The 19,918-nt window shown below is 39.8% G+C and overlaps 1 protein-coding gene and 1 pseudogene across 3 annotated transcripts in view; one reads left to right on the top strand and one right to left on the bottom strand.

Moving 5' to 3' along the window:
* The first annotated feature begins 6,808 nt into the window (after window positions 1-6,808).
* Window positions 6,809-19,918, top strand: part of Cog6 (component of oligomeric golgi complex 6) — a 62,693-nt gene continuing 49,583 nt past the window's right edge. For 2 of the 3 annotated variants that reach the window (XM_048341458.1, XM_048341457.1), the window contains exons 1-4: window positions 6,809-7,049; window positions 8,329-8,472; window positions 12,023-12,094; window positions 13,877-13,935. In XM_048341458.1, the coding sequence (XP_048197415.1) occupies window positions 6,897-7,049; window positions 8,329-8,472; window positions 12,023-12,094; window positions 13,877-13,935 (428 nt within the window). In that variant the 5' untranslated portion in view covers window positions 6,809-6,896. Of the gene's footprint in view, window positions 7,050-8,328; window positions 8,477-12,022; window positions 12,095-13,876; window positions 13,936-19,918 lie in introns of those variants that run through there. The other variant, XM_048341459.1, reaches the window with a different exon arrangement.
* On the bottom strand, window positions 16,060-17,711 carry LOC125348332 (annotated as a pseudogene).

Here is a 19,918-nt window from a genome sequence, read left to right as displayed (position 1 = left end):
GAGGCAGGATGGCCAACCTACAGCACACAGCATATGTAGGAAACTTAAGCAGAAAAGGAGTCCAGCAGAAATCAGACAGCCTCTGAAAGGTGCATTGCCCAAGTCTGCTAAGAGGCCATGGGCTCACATAGTCTGAAAAGAAAATCAATAGCAGTCAGTTAAAAGCTGAAAGCTGTCGGGTCTATGCAGACTATGGATGTGGAATGCCAATTAGAAAGCAGCTTGGTGTAGAAGTGCATTGTGAAAATGCTAACTGGAGTGATTTAAATATGATTAAACACGTGACTATCCAGGGATTAGAAAGGGTATGTTGTAAGCAAGTTGCAGTAGCAGTAACTCTGAATATTTTGAACACAAGAAGAAACATGTTCTTTAGAAGTTTGCTCTTAAAGATTAAATGCAATCCTATAAAGAAAGAGGGCCTAGCTGGAGCTCCAGAATGTACATGAATATTTGCACCTCAAAATTGGACATGTTTATGTGCATGCATGGACATGTATATGCCATATGAAGTTTGAAACAGGAAAGGGATAAGAAATGTGTGAAAATATGTGTCCTTGACCTCCTCCTCCTCCTCTGCCTCCTCCTCCTCCTCCTCTTCCTCCTCCCCCCGCCCCTCCATCAGAGAATATGGGATTTTTGTATGAGACTGGGCAAGAATGAGGGATTATTTCCCCCCCCCTCCTCCTCCTCCTCCTCCTCCTCCCTCCTCCTCCTCCCCCTCCCCCCCCTCCCCCTCCCCCTCCCCCCTCCCCCCTCCCCCTCCCCTCCCCCTCCCCTCCCCCTCCCCCTCCCCCTCCCCCCTCCTCCTCCTCCTCCTCCTCCAGATTTTTGTGTGAGACTGGGCAAGAATGAGGAATTATTGTTTAACCCTGTGGATGGTGGTATGAAATTGCTCAGGTAAATGTGGCAACTGTGTGCTAATTTGCAAACTAGAGAATTCAGCTGTATACATCTTATTTGACCAAGCTTTCACTCTGTACCTCAGATATTGTTACATTTCTCAGATGGAGAGACAGAGACTCAGGGACATAAACTGAGTTGTCTGTTGTGATGTGTTGGCACAATTGAGATTCAGAACTGATTTTCTAACTCCAACATCAGAACATTTGAACAGCAATTTTCAAATGGGCTTTATGAACCCTATGTTTTATTTTTTCCTCTATGTGTGTGTATGTGTGTGTGTTTGTGTTTGCTCACAGTGTGTATACAATTGTGACTTTTCAACTGTCAAACACCATGTATTTTGGTGACAACGTCTCAATCTATTTGGAAAGCTGTTTGTTTTGTATGTTTTAAAGATAGCTTTCATGTAGAGAAGGAATCCTTATACCTATATTCATTTCAGTCAGAGTGAAAATACTACAATTTTACATGTAAGTTGTAGATAACATTTACATATGAAGAAAATCTACTTATGCATCTAGTGATTGTTGATTTATCCTCAGTTTAGAAGTGCAAATTACGAGTTTTGAATATTAAATCTCCTCAAGCATTTTCGTTTATATTATACTTTGGTTTGTAAGTTATTTTGGATATTTCATACTAAATTTACTCAAACTGTATGTTCTTCTGAACATTCAAAAGCCTTTGTAAAATTCAATGCAATACCCATTAATATCCCAACACCATTTTTTAATGAAATAGAGGAAGCAATCCAGAAATTCATATGGAACAATAAAAGACCTAGAATAGCAAAAACAATCCTAAGCAGAAAGAACAGTGCTGGAGGAATTACAATACCAAACTTCAAGTTGTATTATAAAGCTATAGTAACAAAAACAGCTTGGTAATGGCACCGGAACAGACCTGAAGACCAATGGAACAGAATTGAAGACCCAGAAATGAACCCACAAAACTATGCCTACTTAATCTTTGATAAAGGAGCTAAAACAATAGTTTGGAAGAAAGATAGCCTCTTTAACAAATGCTGGCAAAGCTGGTTCAACACATGCAACAAACTAAAACTAGATCCTTATATATCACCCTGCACCAAAATCAATTCCAAATGGATTAAAGACCTCGAAATCAAAACAGACACCCTGAAAACACTAAAGGAACGAGTAGGAGAAACACTTGGGCTCCTTGGCGCAGGACGGAACTTCCTTAACAAAGACCCAGAAAGGATACAAATCAAAGAAAGGTTGGACAAATGGGACTGCATCAAACTGCAGAGCTTCTGTAGGGCAAAGGACATAGCTCTCAAGATAAACTGAAAGCCCACAGACTGGGAGATCTTTACTGGCCATTCAACGGACAAAGGCCTCATATCTAAAATATATGCAGAACTAAAAAAAAATTACCTTCCTCCAAAACAAAACCGCAAAGAACCAATAGCCCCCTCATCAAGTGGGCTAAAGACTTACAAAGAGACTTCTCTGATGAGGAAATGAGAATGGCCAGGAGACATATGAAAAAGTGCTCTACATCACTGGCCATAAAAGAAATGCAAATCAAAACAACATTGAGATTCCATCTCACCCCAGTAAGAATGTCATACATCAAGAAAACTAACAATAACAATTGTTGGAGGGGATGTGGTCAAAAGGGAACCCTACTTCATTGTTGGTGGGAATGTAAACTGGTTCAGCCACTCCGGCAAGCAGTATGGAGATTCCTCAGAAGGCTAAATATAGAACTCCCCTATGATCCAGCAGCCCCACTTTTGGGTATCTATCCAAAAGACCACAAACAAAATCACAGTAAAGCCACCAGCACAACAATGTTAATCGCAGCGCAATTAGTCATAGCTAGAATCTGGAACCAACCCAGATGCCCCTCAGTAGACGAATGGATCAGGAAAATGTGGTACATATACACAATGGAATTTTATGCCTCTCTCAGAAAGAATGACATTGCCCCATTTGTAAGGAAATGGAAGGACTTGGAAAAAATTATACTACATGAAGTGAGCCAGACCCAAAGAAACATGGACCCTATGGTCTCCCTTGTTGGGAATAATTAGTACAGGCTTAGGCAAGTCACAGCAGAGGATCACAAGAGCCCAATAGCTTTACCCTTATGTTAGGTGGAATGAACTCCATGTTATGGAAATGATTGTTATATCACAGTTGTAACTACTTTCAACGTCCCATGTGTAGCTGTAGCTTCTATTATTGATGTTGTTCTTATATCACCTTCCTGTGGTTGTATCTAGACTATCTTCTGTAATCTTATCTGAGTATATTGGAAACTGGGTATACTGGTATTAGAACTAGGAAATTGAAAGGGAATGCCCAAATTGAGAGATACAGGGTAAAAAAAAAAAAAAAAGACAAACAACTACAAAAGCAATACTTGCAAAACTGTTTGGTGTAAGTGAACTGAACACCTCATGTGGTGAAAGTGCAAGGGGGAGGAGGAAGGGGGTGTATGAGGGACAAGGTAACAAATAGTACAAGTAATGTATCCAAAGCCTAACGTATGAAACTAATCTCTCTGTACATCAGTTTGATAATAAAAATTTGAAAATAAATTAAAACAAAAACAAAAGCCTTTGTAAATGTGATTGATTTAGCCATCTAAAAGCTTTCAACTTCAAATATTTAGTATATCTAGTTTTCTAGAGTATTTCAAATAAATAAGGAGGTAGAATTATAAATCTCACATAAAGATGTTTTTATAAGGATGTAATGGTACATATAAACCCCACAATAGGGATGAAAGAGTTCAGTTTATTTAAAGATGTAAACATTAAAAGAATAATTTCAAAAATAAACAATTCAGAAGTTTTATCATAGCATATTTTTTTTCTCGTCCATTCTTAATTTTTACCTCTTATTGGGCCTAGCTTATAAATTAACTTTTGTTATATGTATTTAAGTATAGAAAAACACAGTATATGTATGGTTTGCTGCTATGGGTTTCTTGGCTCATATCCTTTAAATATATACAGGGGCAAACTACACTGAAAAAAGTCAAATAATATTGTTTCTTTAACATTTAAAGGCATTTCAGGTGCCTGTAGCTCATGCCTTATAACTCTAGCTACTTTGGAGGCTGAGATTTGAGAGTCATGGTTCAAAGGGAAGGCTGGCAGGAAAGTCTGTATGACTCTTATCTCCAATTAACTACAAAAAGCTAAAAGTGGAGCTGTGGCTCAAGTGGTAGAGTGCTAGTCTTGAGCACAAAAGCTCAGGGACAGCACCCAGGCCCTGAATTCAAGCCCCAGAACTGGTGTGTGTGAACACCGACATGCTTGCGTGCACACACACATACACACGCACACACACATGCACACACACACACGATTTTAAAACTTTAAATTGAGATTTCAAGTTTACTATGTCAGATATAAAACCAAATCAATAGTTGGGCACCAGTGGCTCATGCCTGTAATCCTAGTTACTGAGGAGTCAACTTGCATTTTTTTCCATTCTAAACTTAGTTTAAGAATGTAGATCTTTAGGATTTAATTTCCTGTTTCTTTTCACACCATCTAGAAGTTACAAAGGCATTTATTATCTATGTATAAATAAATTAAATAAATAAATAAAGTCAAGCTGTGGTTCAAGATGCTAGACAGATGCCTAGGTGTTCTAGAAATATTCAACCTGAGCTATGTGTTGATGCACTGAGCCTGCTCATATAGAAAGGGAATTTTGACAAATTCCTTGCAAATAATTTCATCTAACCATTTCTCAGCCATCTTACTTTAACTTCTGGCTCAACTCTCACTGTAACTCCTTCATTAAATTAAATTGCCTAATTTGGGTACCTGGTTTCTTATTCCCCAAACCACCTTCCACCTGAACCCCACCCACTTGCAGTCATATCACCTGTGCACAGTAGTTTTTTCTACTCCCCAAGCTGGCACTGTAATTAATCTCTTTACTACCTAGTTAGATATGACACCTTTTCTTATATAGATTACTTCCTTACCTCTCTCACAGACCACAAATTTATAGTTACATTGACTAGAATTACCTCTCCCTTGTTGAGTGTTGTTGTTTTGCCACAGTATGGTTTTTTCCTATTAATGAATGGGCATGTGGCCAGAATGGGCTAGTTCTGGGACTTTGAATATTGAACAAAAGCAGAAAAACAACTAACAGTAATTCCCTTAAAACTATCAAGTGTTTTAAGCTTCTGAGATCCCATGTTACTGATTGGTTTGCAGCTGAATTTTTAGCCTTTCCTTCAGTCATCTGAGCAGCTTTCATATCCTCCCAATAAATTACCCTGCTCAATTGCAATCAATCTCAAGCCCCAACAAATATAGAAAAGCAAAAGGGTGGCCCAATAACAAAAGGGGTGCATTTGGTGGAGAAAGACAGCGTTGGGCCCTGTTCAACAGGCCCCTGTTGTACTCCTGCAAATTTAATTTTAAGAGGGAGTGTTGCTAAAAAGTTGTAAGGTTGTTACATCCATATCTTCAAAGGTTTCAGTCATTGGATCTACCACCAAAGAATTAACATGGGCCATATAAAGGATGTAAACAACTGCAGAAAAGGTCTGGAAAAACAAAAAGGAAATGAGAAATCTGAAAAAACTTTCAAACTTGAAGTATCAGAGAGAGATGTGGTATATATAAACTACAGAATTTTACTTATCCATTATGAAGACTATTACGTGATTTGCAACAACATGAAAGGAATGGAAAAAACTCATGGTAAGTGAAGTAAGTCAGGCCCAGAAAGACAAAAGATTCATGTTTTTTTCTTATATGTGAAAGTTAGAATTAATTTATAAATATATATGTAAACAACTTAGCATTGTATGCAAATGTACACAAATGAATTAACAGAACTATGGTATTTTCAAGGGAAAATTCAAATGGTAGAATTCCTTAAAAAGGCTAACTCACAGTCCAACAAAATGAATACAAGGAAATAGATACTTGAAAGCTGGGGAGTGGAGTCAAGAGGAGAGGGGTAGACAAATGATAGGAGGGAGATTCAGTCATAAAATTCAATGCCTATACTACAAAATTAAGATAATTGAGAGGTCAAGTTGGAAGGGATGAGGCAGGATGAGATTAATCAAGATGCATTAATCAAGATGCATTTATAAATTGCTTTGTTGAAAGTTAACTCATTTGAACAACTGCTTAAAGATAATAAATATATAATTGAAAAAATTTTTAAAAAGGAAATCATGACAGGTTTGAATTGAGGAGCTTAAATACTTAAAAATTGTGGACTGACAGCCCCTTGATGCTGGCTCATGTCTGTAATCCTAGTTACTTGGGAGGCTGAGATCTGAAGATCATGGTTTGAAGCCAGCAGGGAAGTCTGCAAGACTTTTTTTCCTTTTGACTTTCCACTTACTATTTTTTTTTTATTAAACTTTTTTCTTTATTGTCAAAGTGTGTTATCTCCAATAAAAACTACCCAAATCCAGAAAAGGAGCTGTGGCTCAAGTGGTAGAACACTATATAGCCTTGAGCAAAAAAAGCTTTGAGAGAATGCCCAGCCCCTGAGTTTAAGTCCCAGGCAACACACGCACGCGCACACTCACACACACACTCACACACCAGAACAAAATAGGTAGATTTCCTAGTGATCATCAGACATCCTGGCACTTATTTAGGCCTTCAAAAAGGCATCCTAGAAAGATGGAATTCAGATAAAAGTGTTTTTAACTATTGTCAAATTTCTTAAAAATACATTTCAGGAAAAACTTTCTACGCATTTTATACACCGTATCTAATTAGCTCAGACTTTCTTTGATTCAAGATTGTTAAAGCCTCTTTATTTTAATAAGTGTTTCCAGGCCGCTCAGCCCAGCACGCGGCGCCTCAGGCCCTTTCAGACTTGGTCAGGCTAAGCTGTTTGGTGCCAGCGCGCATGCGTGCTCCGCGGCGCACATGCGCAGTATCTTTACTGCCGGCTCCGAATCCGGCCGGGGCTGAGCTGGCAGAGCCGTCACGGCTGCGGCGCTGGTCGAGTCTCGCCATGGCCGAGGGCAGCGGGGAAGTGGTCGCCGTGTCGGCCTCGGGGGCTGCCAACGGCCTCGGGGGTGAGGCCGGGGGGACCTCGGCGCAGTCCAACAACCCGTTGTCGCGCAAGCTGCACAAGATCCTGGAGACGCGGCTGGACAATGACAAGGTCGGCGGGTGGGCTGGGCCAGGGTTACGGGGTCCCCGAGGGGGTTCTCGACGTTTGCGGGGGGGAACCTGGGGGGACTCCCCAGGGCTCCCCGAAGGTAGCGGAGCCGGACCTGAGTGACTTCTGTCCTGCACCGGCCGTCCTCTCTTGGGTCCGCCCCTGCCACTGGGGCGGCTGGGGACTCACTGCTCACTGCTCACCCGCGCCAGGCAGGGAAGTGGGGAAGGGCGGTGAGGCAAGGAAGTCCCCAGGAAAGGGAAAGGGCTTTCTGGGCCTTGCTTCTCCTCTTCCCTCATTAAAAAAATTAAAAAAAAAAAGACTTCTTGGAAACTTTGCAACTTTTCGGAAAGCGCCCCTCACTCAGCCCAGAAGGATCAGGGGTCCGGGCTCCTGGCAAGCAGGTCAGGGGAGGTTGGGATGAGCCCACGGTCAAGTCAGGGGACCAGGATGGACCTAGGAGAGAGGCGAGGACCACGGTGGGCACAGGAGGCTAAAAAAGAAAACAACAACAGCAAACCACCACCAATTGGGATGCAAAACAATTGTTTTCTGCCCTGGGCTCCAATAAACTCATTTTTGCTAGTGCTTGCTTGTTGTGATTTGCAGGCTCATGTGGTGTTTGTTTACATGTGAAATTGCGCTCTGGTGTCCCCAGTTCCTCCAGTGACAGGTTGAGCTGTCTGTCTAGCTTTGGTCATAGCTGGGCATCTTTGAGTTACCAGGTAAATTGGTCATGTCTATATGGCATAAGGAGTAGGGATGGAGGAAGTGGAATTGTGGCTCAAGTGATAGGGTGCCAGCCTTGAGCCGAAAACGCTAAGAGTTAGGGCCCAGGCCCTAAGTTGAAACCCCAGGACAGGTACAGAAATATATATATGGAGAGAGAGAGAATAACTTGATAGGTATACATGTAGGCAAATGCAAATAAACTGTCAATAAAAATGATGCTTGTGTATTAAATAAAATTACCAACATTTATTTCATGAATAAGAAAGAAGGCTCTAGGTTACCAGTGATTGTTAGCTATAGCCACCAAAATTTTTGTGTTATGACTCAAATCCCATAACTTCCCTAAGCTATATAGGGACTGGCCATGCTGCTGGTAACTTTCTCAGGGTTGTTGAGAGAAGTCTTCAGTCATTTGAAAGTCATTCAGTATTTCTTGGATTGTTTAATAGAAACAAATTATTTGAAAATTATTTCATTGAATTTTGGCTTGACATTAGGAAACCACTTAAAGTGGCTCTACTCATTGTGTTCTGTTACTAATTGTGTATAGGAGATGTTGGAAGCTCTCAAGGCACTTTCAGCCTTTTTTGTTGAAAATAGTTTGAGGACACGAAGAAATTTACGTGGAGATATTGAACGCAGAAGTTTAGCGATCAATGAGGAGTTTGTGAAGATTTTCAAGGCAGTAAGGACGGTATGTAAGTAATTTTTATTTGTTGAGAACTTTTATGTTTGGCTCTGTGTTAAGTTGTTTTTATTGAAGTAGGTTGATATATTTGCTTTTAATATGTCATTCAAATGAAAACTTTTACTATATTGTTGTATGTGGGTCTGTATGTGAATTAGTGTGAGTTCTAAACCTATAACTTTCCCTGATGCTTTCTCTTGGACTGTTGTAGTGTTTATTCTAAGAAATTCTCATAGGAATTTTAACTTTCTTTTTTAACAACATATAACATTTCTCTGAATGTTTTTTCCAGAAGAAAAATCTCCTCATGGTTCCTCAAAAGACTAAACATACAGCTCCCCTATGATCCAGCAACCCCACTCCTGGGCAGTTACCCAAATGACCACAAATAAGGCCATACTAAAGCTACTACCACAACCATGTTCATTGCAGTATTATTTATCATAGCTAAGATATGGAACCAACCCAGATACCTCTCAGTAGATAAATGGATCAAGAAAATGTGGTATATATACACAGTGGAGTTCTATGTTTCCATCAGAAAGAATGATATTACCCCATTCGTAAGGGATGAAAGACCTGGAAAATATTCTATTAACTGAAGTAAGCCAGACTCAAAGAAAAGTAGGTTGTGTGATTTCCCTCATTTGTAAGAACTAAAGGGGCTGGAAATATGGCCTAGATGTAAAATTGCTCGCTTTGTTATACATGAAGCCCTGGGTTCGATTCCCCAGCACCACATGTATAGAAAAAGCCATAAGTGGCACTGTGGCTCATGTGGTAGAGGGCTAGCCTTGAGCAAAAAGAAGCCTGGGACATTTCAGGCCCTGAGTTCAAGCCTCAGGACTGGCAAAAAAAAAAAAAAACCAACCCAAAAAACAAAGAACTAGAATATGTCTATGACTATGATACTCTTTAACAGGGGATCTCTCAATAACCCAATTGCTAAGTGCATAGGACCATATATAATGAAGCATAGTAACATGAAATCCAAGATATGGAGGAAAAGAGATTCTTATTATGTCCTGTATGTAGTTGGTTTTTTTTTCTTTCATTTTTTAGCTTTTTTTTTTTACCTTGTGTCTTATATATAAGATTATTCAATCAGTGGAAGGGAAAAGAATCATAAAAACAGCAAGACAAAGGATGAACTAATACAATATTGATACTCACTTGACTATGTTGGATATGAACCTTACAACTTGGGCTGGGGTGGAAGGAGAGGAGTAGGGAGGGATAAGTGGGAAAAAATGAGGGATGGGGTAACAGTGTTTAAAACCTAATGTACTCATAACCTTACTTCTGTAACTGTAACCCCCCTGCTCATCATTTTTTTATTTTTTGTTTTGTTTTGTTTTGTTTTGTTTTTGCCAGTCCTGGGCCTTGGACTCAGGGCCTGAGCACTGTCCCTGGCTTCCTTTTGCTCAAGGCTAGCACTCTGCCACTTGAGCCACAGCGCCACTTCTGACCGTTTTCTGTATATGTGGTGCTGGGGAATCGAACCCAGGGCCTCATGTATACAAGGCAAGCTCTCTTGCCACTAGGCCATATCCCCAGCCCCTCATCATTTTTTTAACAGAGAGTTAAATCTCCTTATTGAATAAACCTCCTTTGGATGAAAACTTCTCTAGTAGAGACTGATTAGCATTCAGTAACTTTTACTGTGTCCTAAATTATACAGCTTTCAGATTAAGATCAAGTACTTCAGTGCATAATGTTCCACCATACTCGAGTGTGGCCTATTCATAATAGGGTAAAAATAAATTTGTTTAGGTAACGTTTTATTTCATATGCAGTACTTTTTAACACATATTTATATATTAAGTAGCATATTTATATTACATGATGATAACGCAGTTGTGTTGTATATAAATTGTATAGGGTGTTATACATGGTTTTACTAAACTTATTAAAAGTGAATTATTTCTAACAGTTTAATAGGATTTCATTTACTAAAGGCTTGCATTCTAGAAGGTTGGGAAGGAAGATTGCTAGAATATATGGAAAAAGAAAAGACAATAGTGATAAACACATCCAGGTTGCTATCTCTAAACACAGCTTCCTATTGGAACACAGTCTATTTCAGTGCCAGAAAGTAGGAGATCTATCTAAGGATATGGGATAAGTGTTGAAGGACTCTGGAGCTAAGCTAAAGACTGGGTGGTCTAATTTGTATGAAATATATCCAACATTAAACTGTGAGTTTATAATACTGAAAATCAAACAGAACCCTCACTGATTATTTCTGATGGATCTAAGGAAACTAAGGTATTATTCTGAAACTGATAAATGAAAGAAGAGTCTAGCACATATTTTGCCTCTTCTTTCTTTTAATCAGCTATGTATATTTATTGAGGGGAGTAGTCTCCCTAATAAATGACAAGGAAATAGTAGAAGGGGAGAAGATTTTGCAATCGTCATTCAACTTACGGATTCAGGCAGGATCAACCTTGGCACTGTTAGCATTATGAGCCAGATCATGTCGGGGACTATCCTCTAAATTCTCTAGCTCCCGGGAAGAAGTGCCAGTTTATTCAGTTTTCAAGCTTTCTTGTTTTTTATTAAAAATCATATGTCATTTATTATAGAAACATTAGGTGAATTGGAAGTAGAAGAACAATTACTTAAGATCTAACCACCAAGAAATAACTGTTGTCTCTGTTATATAACCTTACTTGTGTTCTCTGCACAGATTTTTTTCTAAGAAAATGGGGAGAGACCCACTTTTGTTATGATTTTTTTTTCCTTCATGTAGACATCTTTTTGGAAATGCACATACATTTTTCTTAATGTAGACATAGATTTCTGTGGTGCGATTGAAAATATTTTATACTTTCCATTTATTTTAGATAACTGTTGATCACCCTTATCTATATATTATACATTGATGCATACTTATCCAATTAATAAATATGTAGGATTAATTTTTTTCTTTTTAAAAAATTAACAGATAATATGTTTTTATCAGGTAAAGCATGATGTTTTAAAGCATATGCATACTGTGCTATGGTTATATCTAGCTAACCTATGCATTACCTTAGTTATCAGTTTTGTCATCATAGGATAAATTCTTAGAATTCTTTTTTTTTATCTAATTTTTGTATTTGTTTTGGTTTTTTTTTCTCAAATTTTTATTATCAAACTGACGTACAGAGAGGTTACAGTATCATACGTTGGGCATTGGATACATTTCTTGTACTGTTTGTTGCCTTGTCCCTCATGCCCCCCTCCCTCCCCCCCTTTCCCTCCCCCCCAGGTGTTCAGTTCACTTACACCAAACAGTTTTGCAAGTATTGCTTTTGTAGTTATTTCTCTTTTTTTACCCTGTGTCTCTCGAATTTGGTATATTTTTAAAGCACTGTTTCTTTATGCCACTTGAAAGGAGCACCCTTTTCTTTTAAACATTAGTTATTATTCTTTTAAAATATTTGTACTTTTAAATATGGTATCTCTTGTACTTTGATAAAAAAATTGTGGGGTTAAAGTAAGGATTTGGCTGAGATAACTTTTTTAAACAGTAGATAGAATGTTTGCTATTATTTTATTTCTTTTTCAGGAACTTGAAAGCATTAATGAAGATGTTCAAGCAATGAGTAGCTGTTGCCAAGACATGACAAGTCGTCTGCAGGTGTGGTGTAAGGAGGGCTGGACTTTAGCATAGGTCCTGGTACAAAGTAAGCTTTTGAATTTGCTAAGAAAGCCTGCAGAATATAGGAATATGTGATATATTACTTGTGAGAAGTTTGACTACAGATGTGCTTAAAACTAGAAATGCCTTTTTATTTCTTTAGGTGATGTTTAACACCAGAGCCCTTTATATTTCAGTCTGATGAATACAGAGCTACCTGTAGAATTATGGTAAATGTGTGTGTGTGTGTGTGTGTGTGTGTGTGTGTGTGTGTGTTGCTCAGGATTAATTCCAGGGATTTGCACATGTGAGGCAAGCGGCACTCAGGCACTGATCTACATACATCTCCAGTGCTTGGTTTTCTGAAACATGGTCTCAGGGTCTCACTATGTAGTTTAGTCTATCCATGAACTTGAGATTCTCCTGTCTTTACCTCTCTATTGCTGGATTCCAGGTGTGTACCACACTACACATGGTAATAAGCCTTTCGGTTCCATTCTGTTTCAGAGATGCAGTGGAATGAACTCTACAATCGAAAGCCTTAGGGTAAATTTAGACTAAAATGGGTCTTTATAAAGATGTCACTTAATTCTGATTCATGCTCAATCTAAGTTTCAGAGAAATACATGTAATATTGATTCCGCTTGCTTAGGCAATCCGAACCCTCTAGTTTAGCTGTGGATTCTGAATTTGACTTGCTCATCTTCATCCAGTAGTTTTAGAATAGGAATAAAATAGTTTATTGCTAAGAATCAGTTATGATTATGTCTAATACTTTCACATTTATACCTTCTTTGTTAGTTGTACAAGTGTCTTATTGTGATATTTCCATGCATGCATACATTGTTCCCTGATCAATTCACAACTCTGTTATTCTCCCTCAACTTTCATCTGTCTCTTCTTTTTTATTTATGTATTTATTTATTTATTTATTGCCAGCCTGAACTCAGAGCGTGTGCACTGTCCCTGGCTTCTTTATGCTCAAGGCTAGCACTCTGCCAACTTGAGCCACAGCGCCACTTCAGGCCTTTTCTATGTATGTGGTACTGAGGAATCAAACCTATGACTTCATGTATACTAAGCAAGCACTCTTGCCACTAGGCCATATTCTTTAAACAACTTTAACAAGTTTTTTAAATTCTGTTTTTCATATATAAAGCATTTCAATTATATTCATCTCTCTGTACCCTTTCTCTTCTCTTTCCCACTGCTATCTATCTCCTAACGGAGCCCACTACACATTGCTGTCATTCATTTTCTTTAGTGTATAGTTACTGCACAAAGGAGTTTCAGCAGGGCATTTCACAAATGCATGTGTTGAACTTGAGTCAGATTAACCACTTCTGCTGCTCTCTCCACATCTCCTTCACCCCTCAATTATTCATTTGCTTTCAGTGAGTTTCCTTATGCATCTTTCAAGCACAGACACAATGCTTTATGTGTCTCCTGAAACTATAGACAGCAACAATCATCTAGGAAGAATCACTAGTTTATGTTCCATAAATTAATCATAGGTTACGTGCATGATCTACTTATAGTCTATTGCTCAAAATGTTTATTTCTCCTACTTTTGTGTAAATTTTAGTATTATTTTTATGTATCAGTCATTAGAGGTAGGTCCTGGAACATCAATTTCAGTTATATCTATCTTTTTTTATACTCTTGAGTTCTAGAGAGTGATCTCATTGTTGTTAGCCTGAACCTCAGAAAGAGGTGACAATTAGCTTTCTGAACTATAATAAAATTAGAGTGTACTAATTTGAGATGTGTTTATAATTTCAGGCAGCAAAGGAACAGACTCAAGATTTAATAGTAAAAACCACTAAGCTTCAAGCTGAAAGGTAAGTTTTATTTGTGTACAGTCACCTCTTCAGTAATCTGGAAGGGGAAAGAAAAGTATGGATAACTAAAACAGAGTTAAAGTTACAATAAATATGATTCACAATTGATAAAGCACATAAGGTTCTGAAGTGTTGTCTATTAGCAATTTCAACATAAAGCAGTTAGTGAGTATAAAAGTTGATCATAGGCTTAGGAGATTGTTTTGTTTTTGAAATACAGATGATAATGTGTTGTTATTTGCTGTGAAGTTCAGAATTGATCGCCATTGGTTCAGGTTTTTAATAACTTTCTTTCTATATTTTTCATAATCACTATCTCCAGAGGCATGGAGTGGTAGGGTATCAGCCATGAGTGAAAAAGCTAAATTCAAGCTCAAGGTCCTGAGGTCAAGCCTCCCATACTGGCAAAAAAAAAAAAAAAAAAAAAAATATATATATATATATATAATATATATGGATACAATAGAATAGTAATTAGTTTGAGTAAATGTTTTATGAAACTTTTCTTTCAAATTTAGTATGATTTAAAATATCCCTCTTAATATGAGTCATGATCAAAGGATTGGCAGGTACGTAATACACCATTCCTTAGTTTCACATCTTGGGGCTTTAATCCTTGTTTTGTTTTTAGATAGTGTCTTGTGTAATCCAGTTGGCCTCAAATTTAGGATCCCCCCTCCCTCCCTAGTGCTGAGATTACAGGCATGTGCTGCCACACCTTGACCTTAATCATTCTTAACCCAGTTCTCTTTAGACTAAGGTGTGATGGGAAATTTCATACAGTGCAGAGTTGTACAGTTATTTGGTGTAGGATGGATCACAGTATCAGGACTATGAAAGATGTTAAGGTTAATTGGAATGTTTTCTTGCAGGTAAGACAGGGCCAGTATTTCTTTTTTTTTTTTTTTAACAATCTCAGTTTTTTATTCAAAAGACATAAAAGCATGTGTCCATATAAAGTCAGGTCTGAAAGTGTCCTAAGCAACTTGATTAAAAATATCAAAGAATGTGTTGCCCTCCAATGTGCATTTAGTTGTGAGTGGATATACAGTGGTGTGTACATTCAAAGAAGCACTCCTCAATAAAAGAAGGGAGGTACACATGATTTTTAAAGCATTAATTTTAGTGACTACAACTCATATTTTCCCAAATTATATACAATCTCTATAGCAACTTTGAGCCAGGCAGTAGTGGCTCATGTCTGTAACCCTAGCAAGTCAGGAGGCTGAGATCTGAAGATCAAGATTCAAAGCCAGTTCAAGTAGAAAAGTTTGTGAAACTCTTATGTCCAATTAACAAGCAGAAATCTAGAAATCGAGGTTGGCTCAAATGGTAAAGCATCAGCTTTGAGTGTAAAAAGCCAAGCAAGAGGGTAAGGACCTGAGCTCAAGGCCCAGTACAGGAATAAAAAACAAACAAACACATTTGGGTATTAGCAAAAAGCTGAGTAAAAGGAAGTAATAAATTGTAAAGAATGTGAAGGAAGTTCTTGAGATGAAAGAAAAATTCTAACACATGATATGAAAGTGGATGTATGTCTCATATGTATGTTCAGGTTTACCAAGCTATGCAGGTGAATGAGTGAATTTAATTACATATAAATTAATCCATAACAAAGCATTATGTGCGCACATATATTTGTGTGTGTGTGTGTTTGTGTGTGTGTTAGAAACACAGAAATGAAATTGGCTTAATGGTTGGCTACTTAGAAGTTAAAGAAAAATATGGGGCTTGTTGAAGGGTAACCCTGCTAGGGGTAACATGCTCAGAACACCTTCATTTGAAGATGGGCTGGGGACTTGGAGCAGACAGAGGTTGGAGAGGTAAAAGGAAGGAAGGAAGGGGCCAGGCCCAGCATTGTAAGCACCACTGGGACTGATCCAGCTTCACTGCCATGCGGGCATTTATTGAGTGTGTCTGACAAGAGAGTGCTCGGGCAAGCTGGCCATGAATGTCATGTAGGGAGTTCTTTGTAAATATCGGCTGGTTGGGTGGCTGGCTGACTGGATAAAGGGGATGAATGGCAAAGTGAATGTTGGCGTTGATTCCTATTTCATGGTAAATGTGTGGGCACCTCATGTTGGCCCAACCAGCACTCAAGCTCACACCTCCTCACATAGACCATTATAGCTCGATGTGCTTCTCCTTAGTGCCCTTGAGCTCCTGGATCTTCTAGGGCAGGGTCTTGGTCCAGAACTTCAGCTTGGAGGCCTTCAGGGCGTGGCCCACAGCAGGATAGATGTCCAGCTGGAGGTACTGCTCATTCTGGTCCAATGTGGGCCAGTGTGCCAAGTGCTCACTGTTGGGGTTCCCATTCCGAGCACAGTTGGCCCAGTACTTCATCATCCTTCTGTTCAGTAGCTTCTCCTCCTCAGTGAAGTCAACATTGCTGCCCCAGAAGGAAGAGCCAAAGACAAAGGGAATCTCATCAGCATGGTAGGCCTTCACATGGGGGGTTTCTTGAAGAAGGTGGTCCGATGCTGGAACTCATAGAAGTAAACGGGTGCATGGGAGCACTGAAAATGTGCTACTTGCAGTGCAGGGATCACAAACAAGAAGTCCTCCATCATCTCGTGGAACTGGGCTTGGAGGGCAGAGGGGTCCCAGTGTCACCCACCTACTCCTCCATCACCAGGTCAATACACTCAGCAGATAACATCTGGCCCATGCTCTGCAGAGCAGCCCGGATCATGTTTCTTTCTATAGTCTCCTCAGTGTTTCCTGTCCCCATGAACTTGGGGATGATCCAGCCAAACTCATCATTGTTGACACCAGTGATGCTGGGAACAGGTTGAAAGTCAGAAGAGGCCAGCAGCTCCTGAGGGTGCTTGAGTAGGAAGATCCCATCCACCACACCAGAGATGAGAGGGAGGGCCTTAGTAATAGCCAGCATTTCCTCTTCACTCTTGCCCCTCAGACAGCGCACCAGGATCTCTGAATCCACCTGCTCATAGGCAGACAGTTTGGCCATCATCTTGACAATCTCCTCAAAGGAATTAGAGATGAAGCCAGGTACCAGGACCACTCCATTCTCCATGATGGCTCTATGGAAGAGTCCTTGAGACATAGGTGACAGAACATGTAAGGACACACTGATGCCACCTGCAGACTCACCAAAAATGGTGATATGGTTGGGGTTTCCTCCAAAGTGGGCGATGTTCTGCTGCACCTAGCATAGGGCAGCCACTTGGTCCAGGAATCCCCAGTTGCCATTGGCATACTGGTCTCCAGTGCTGAAGAAGCCTGGGACTCCCAGGCGGTACTGGATAATGACCACCACCACATCCTCAGTGGCTGCCAGCACGGACCCATCATACAAGGAAGCCATGCCTATAACTAATCCCCTACCATGGATCCACACCATCACAGACAGGTTAGAGCCTTCATGGGCATGGACAGGTGAGTAGATACTGAGGTACAGGCAATCCTCAGACATAGGGATGGCAGGCACAGTCATATTCAACATGTTTGTGGCCATGCCATTATTTCCTTCAGCATTTTGCAGACACATGGCTGGGTGGGAGGTGCCATCCCTCACTCCACTCCAAGGTTCAGAGGGCTCTGGAGGGGCAAACCGCAGTGGTCCTACAGGTGGTTTGGCAAATGGAATTCCTAGGAAGGTGTGAACTCCCACAGTGGTGTCCTTTACATGGACGAGGCTGCCCCGCATCTGCCCGGTGTGTGGTCCTGATGGGGCTGGCTGGGTCCTGGCCCTGGGTCTGGAGTGGAAGAAGCAGGAACCCACATATCATTGCAGTCAGGCAGGCAGGAAATTGGTCCAGTGGCCTCTGCACAGTCTGGAGTGGCATGGTTGGATCACAGGGTTGTTTCTGTGCTTCTGGTGGCACACTGCAGCTCACTAACAGGCAGGATTAACCTGGGCCTTGTGCAAGCAGGAGTTTAGACCTTGAAGAAACAGAAATAGGAGCCCATAGACCACAACATTCAACTAGGGAACAGGCTGGTGCAGCAGCATGGTGGGAACCCAAATCTCTGTCAGTGCTGCAGAATGCGCTGAATTTCATTCACGGGTGGCAGTGGTGGCAGCAGCAGTTGCACAGCAGAGCTTTCCCACTCCAGAGTTTGGATGGGTCAGGAACACGTGGTGCTGCAGTTGGGCCCCAAGTTTCCACAAGCATATTTAATTGAATTTATGCAAGGATACGTGTAAAAAATCTATATTAATATTACAATCAGAGCCAGACCATTTGTGAGAGATACTGTTTATTCTTTTGAGACAGGAGGCTGCAGCCCAGGGAAAGTCCTGATCTAGCCCAGCAAGATGAGGGCCAGTATTTCTTGGTAATGCATCTTGCACACATGTGGAATAAAGTGCTATTTGATAAAATTAGCACATTGAAATGTCTTGTGAATTAACATCATTTAAAAACACTTTGGCAAATTTTACAAAACAAATCACCTGTTTTTACACTTTTTTTGTAGAGAATACAGTGTTGCTAGGTATTGGAACATCTCCTTTAGATTAGATATGTAGATATAGAAAACCCTTTGGGATAACTGTGAATGAGAGTAATATGGGACATTGAATGTAATGCAAGCTGTAAGTGAGTGTAACATAGTAGGGACAGGATGAAGCATTTAAGAAAAAGTAGGGTATCTAAAGGTTAACAGGACATTAAGAGTTTCAGAAAAGTGGCACGGCATTGACAAAATTATGTATTTAGAAGTGCCAGCCTAAAAGGACCATAATGCTCCTCAAATACCCAGTGGCTGTTCTGGTTTATCAATGACTAGATCTATTCTGTGTCACCATTGCATTAGGAACTAAATAGAAATTTATAGGTGGCACATTTTGACCAAATATGAGCACAATTTTTTTTTGTCCTTTACAACTTGAACAATTGTTTCTTCAAATAGTGCTCTTTTCATCAGCTATTCTCATCTTAGGTGTCATGGTCTCCATCTGTGGCTCGATCCATTGGGCATAGAACACCTGGAAGCTCAGTAGGGTGCCATCTTCTGACTCCATCCTCTTAGACTGCTAGAATAAAAGTAAACACCTGTGTTTTGTTTTTGTGACTTGATAGGGCCTGGATTGGGCTCAGGACCATGCCCTTTTAACAGTGTTCCAGGTCTTTCTGTATAGGTAGTCCACATATTACAGTGTGAAAAATTTTTCCCTTTGCCAAAACATCATTCACATCTTTTATCTACTTTGGGATATGAATCCCTCCTATCAATCTGCCCTCTGTTAAGCTTTGAAAAAAACGTTTTAATTTTTAAATGAGTTACCTTTTATTTTGAGGTAATTGTGGATCCCCAGGCCAGGTGTTAAAATTATACAACACTTCCTGTGGTCTTCACCCGGTTTCCTTTGCACATGCATTTTGTACGATGTCTCTGCGTAATACATATCACAGTGGGGCAGTGACATTCTCAGGCCTCTGGTCTTACACAGATGTCTCCGCTTTATTTGTGCTCATCGACTTGCTCACCTGTGAAGGTTTGGGTGCATACCACGCAGTCAAGGTGCAAAACAGCTCTGTCATCACAAAGATCTGTCCTGTGGTGAGAGGTAGTGGAGAAAAGTCACAGCCCAAGGCAGAGTGAGAGGATTTTGGACTTGCAAGGCAGCCAGTCAGCTATTCTAGATAAGGCTGTGCTAGAAAGTCGAATTGCTGTTTACAGAAAAACTTGAGCCTTGGTCATGCAATCAAAGTGTTTCTCATATTACAGCAGCTCTTTGGAAGAAACAAAACACAACGACTTAAAAAAATGAAATACCAGGTAGAGTGTCAGAACATGATGTTTTCTTAATTTAATGTTGACTGAGAAACAAGCATTGATTTAATTGAAAAAATATGACTAAAACCAATTAGCAGTCTAATCTACAAGACTTGCTTGAATTTTTCCTGTGCTGAATTAAATCTTTCTATTGCTGAATTAATTCTTTCGGTTGCCATTATAGTTATCTTATAGAGTAATTGTTGGTTTACTCATCTCTTTCCCTCCTTAACTATGA

The sequence above is a fragment of the Perognathus longimembris genome, chromosome 3, assembly GCF_023159225.1.
Source record: "Perognathus longimembris pacificus isolate PPM17 chromosome 3, ASM2315922v1, whole genome shotgun sequence".
Lineage (NCBI taxonomy): Eukaryota > Metazoa > Chordata > Mammalia > Rodentia > Heteromyidae > Perognathus > Perognathus longimembris.
This window is presented reverse-complemented; position numbering and strand designations above follow the sequence as displayed.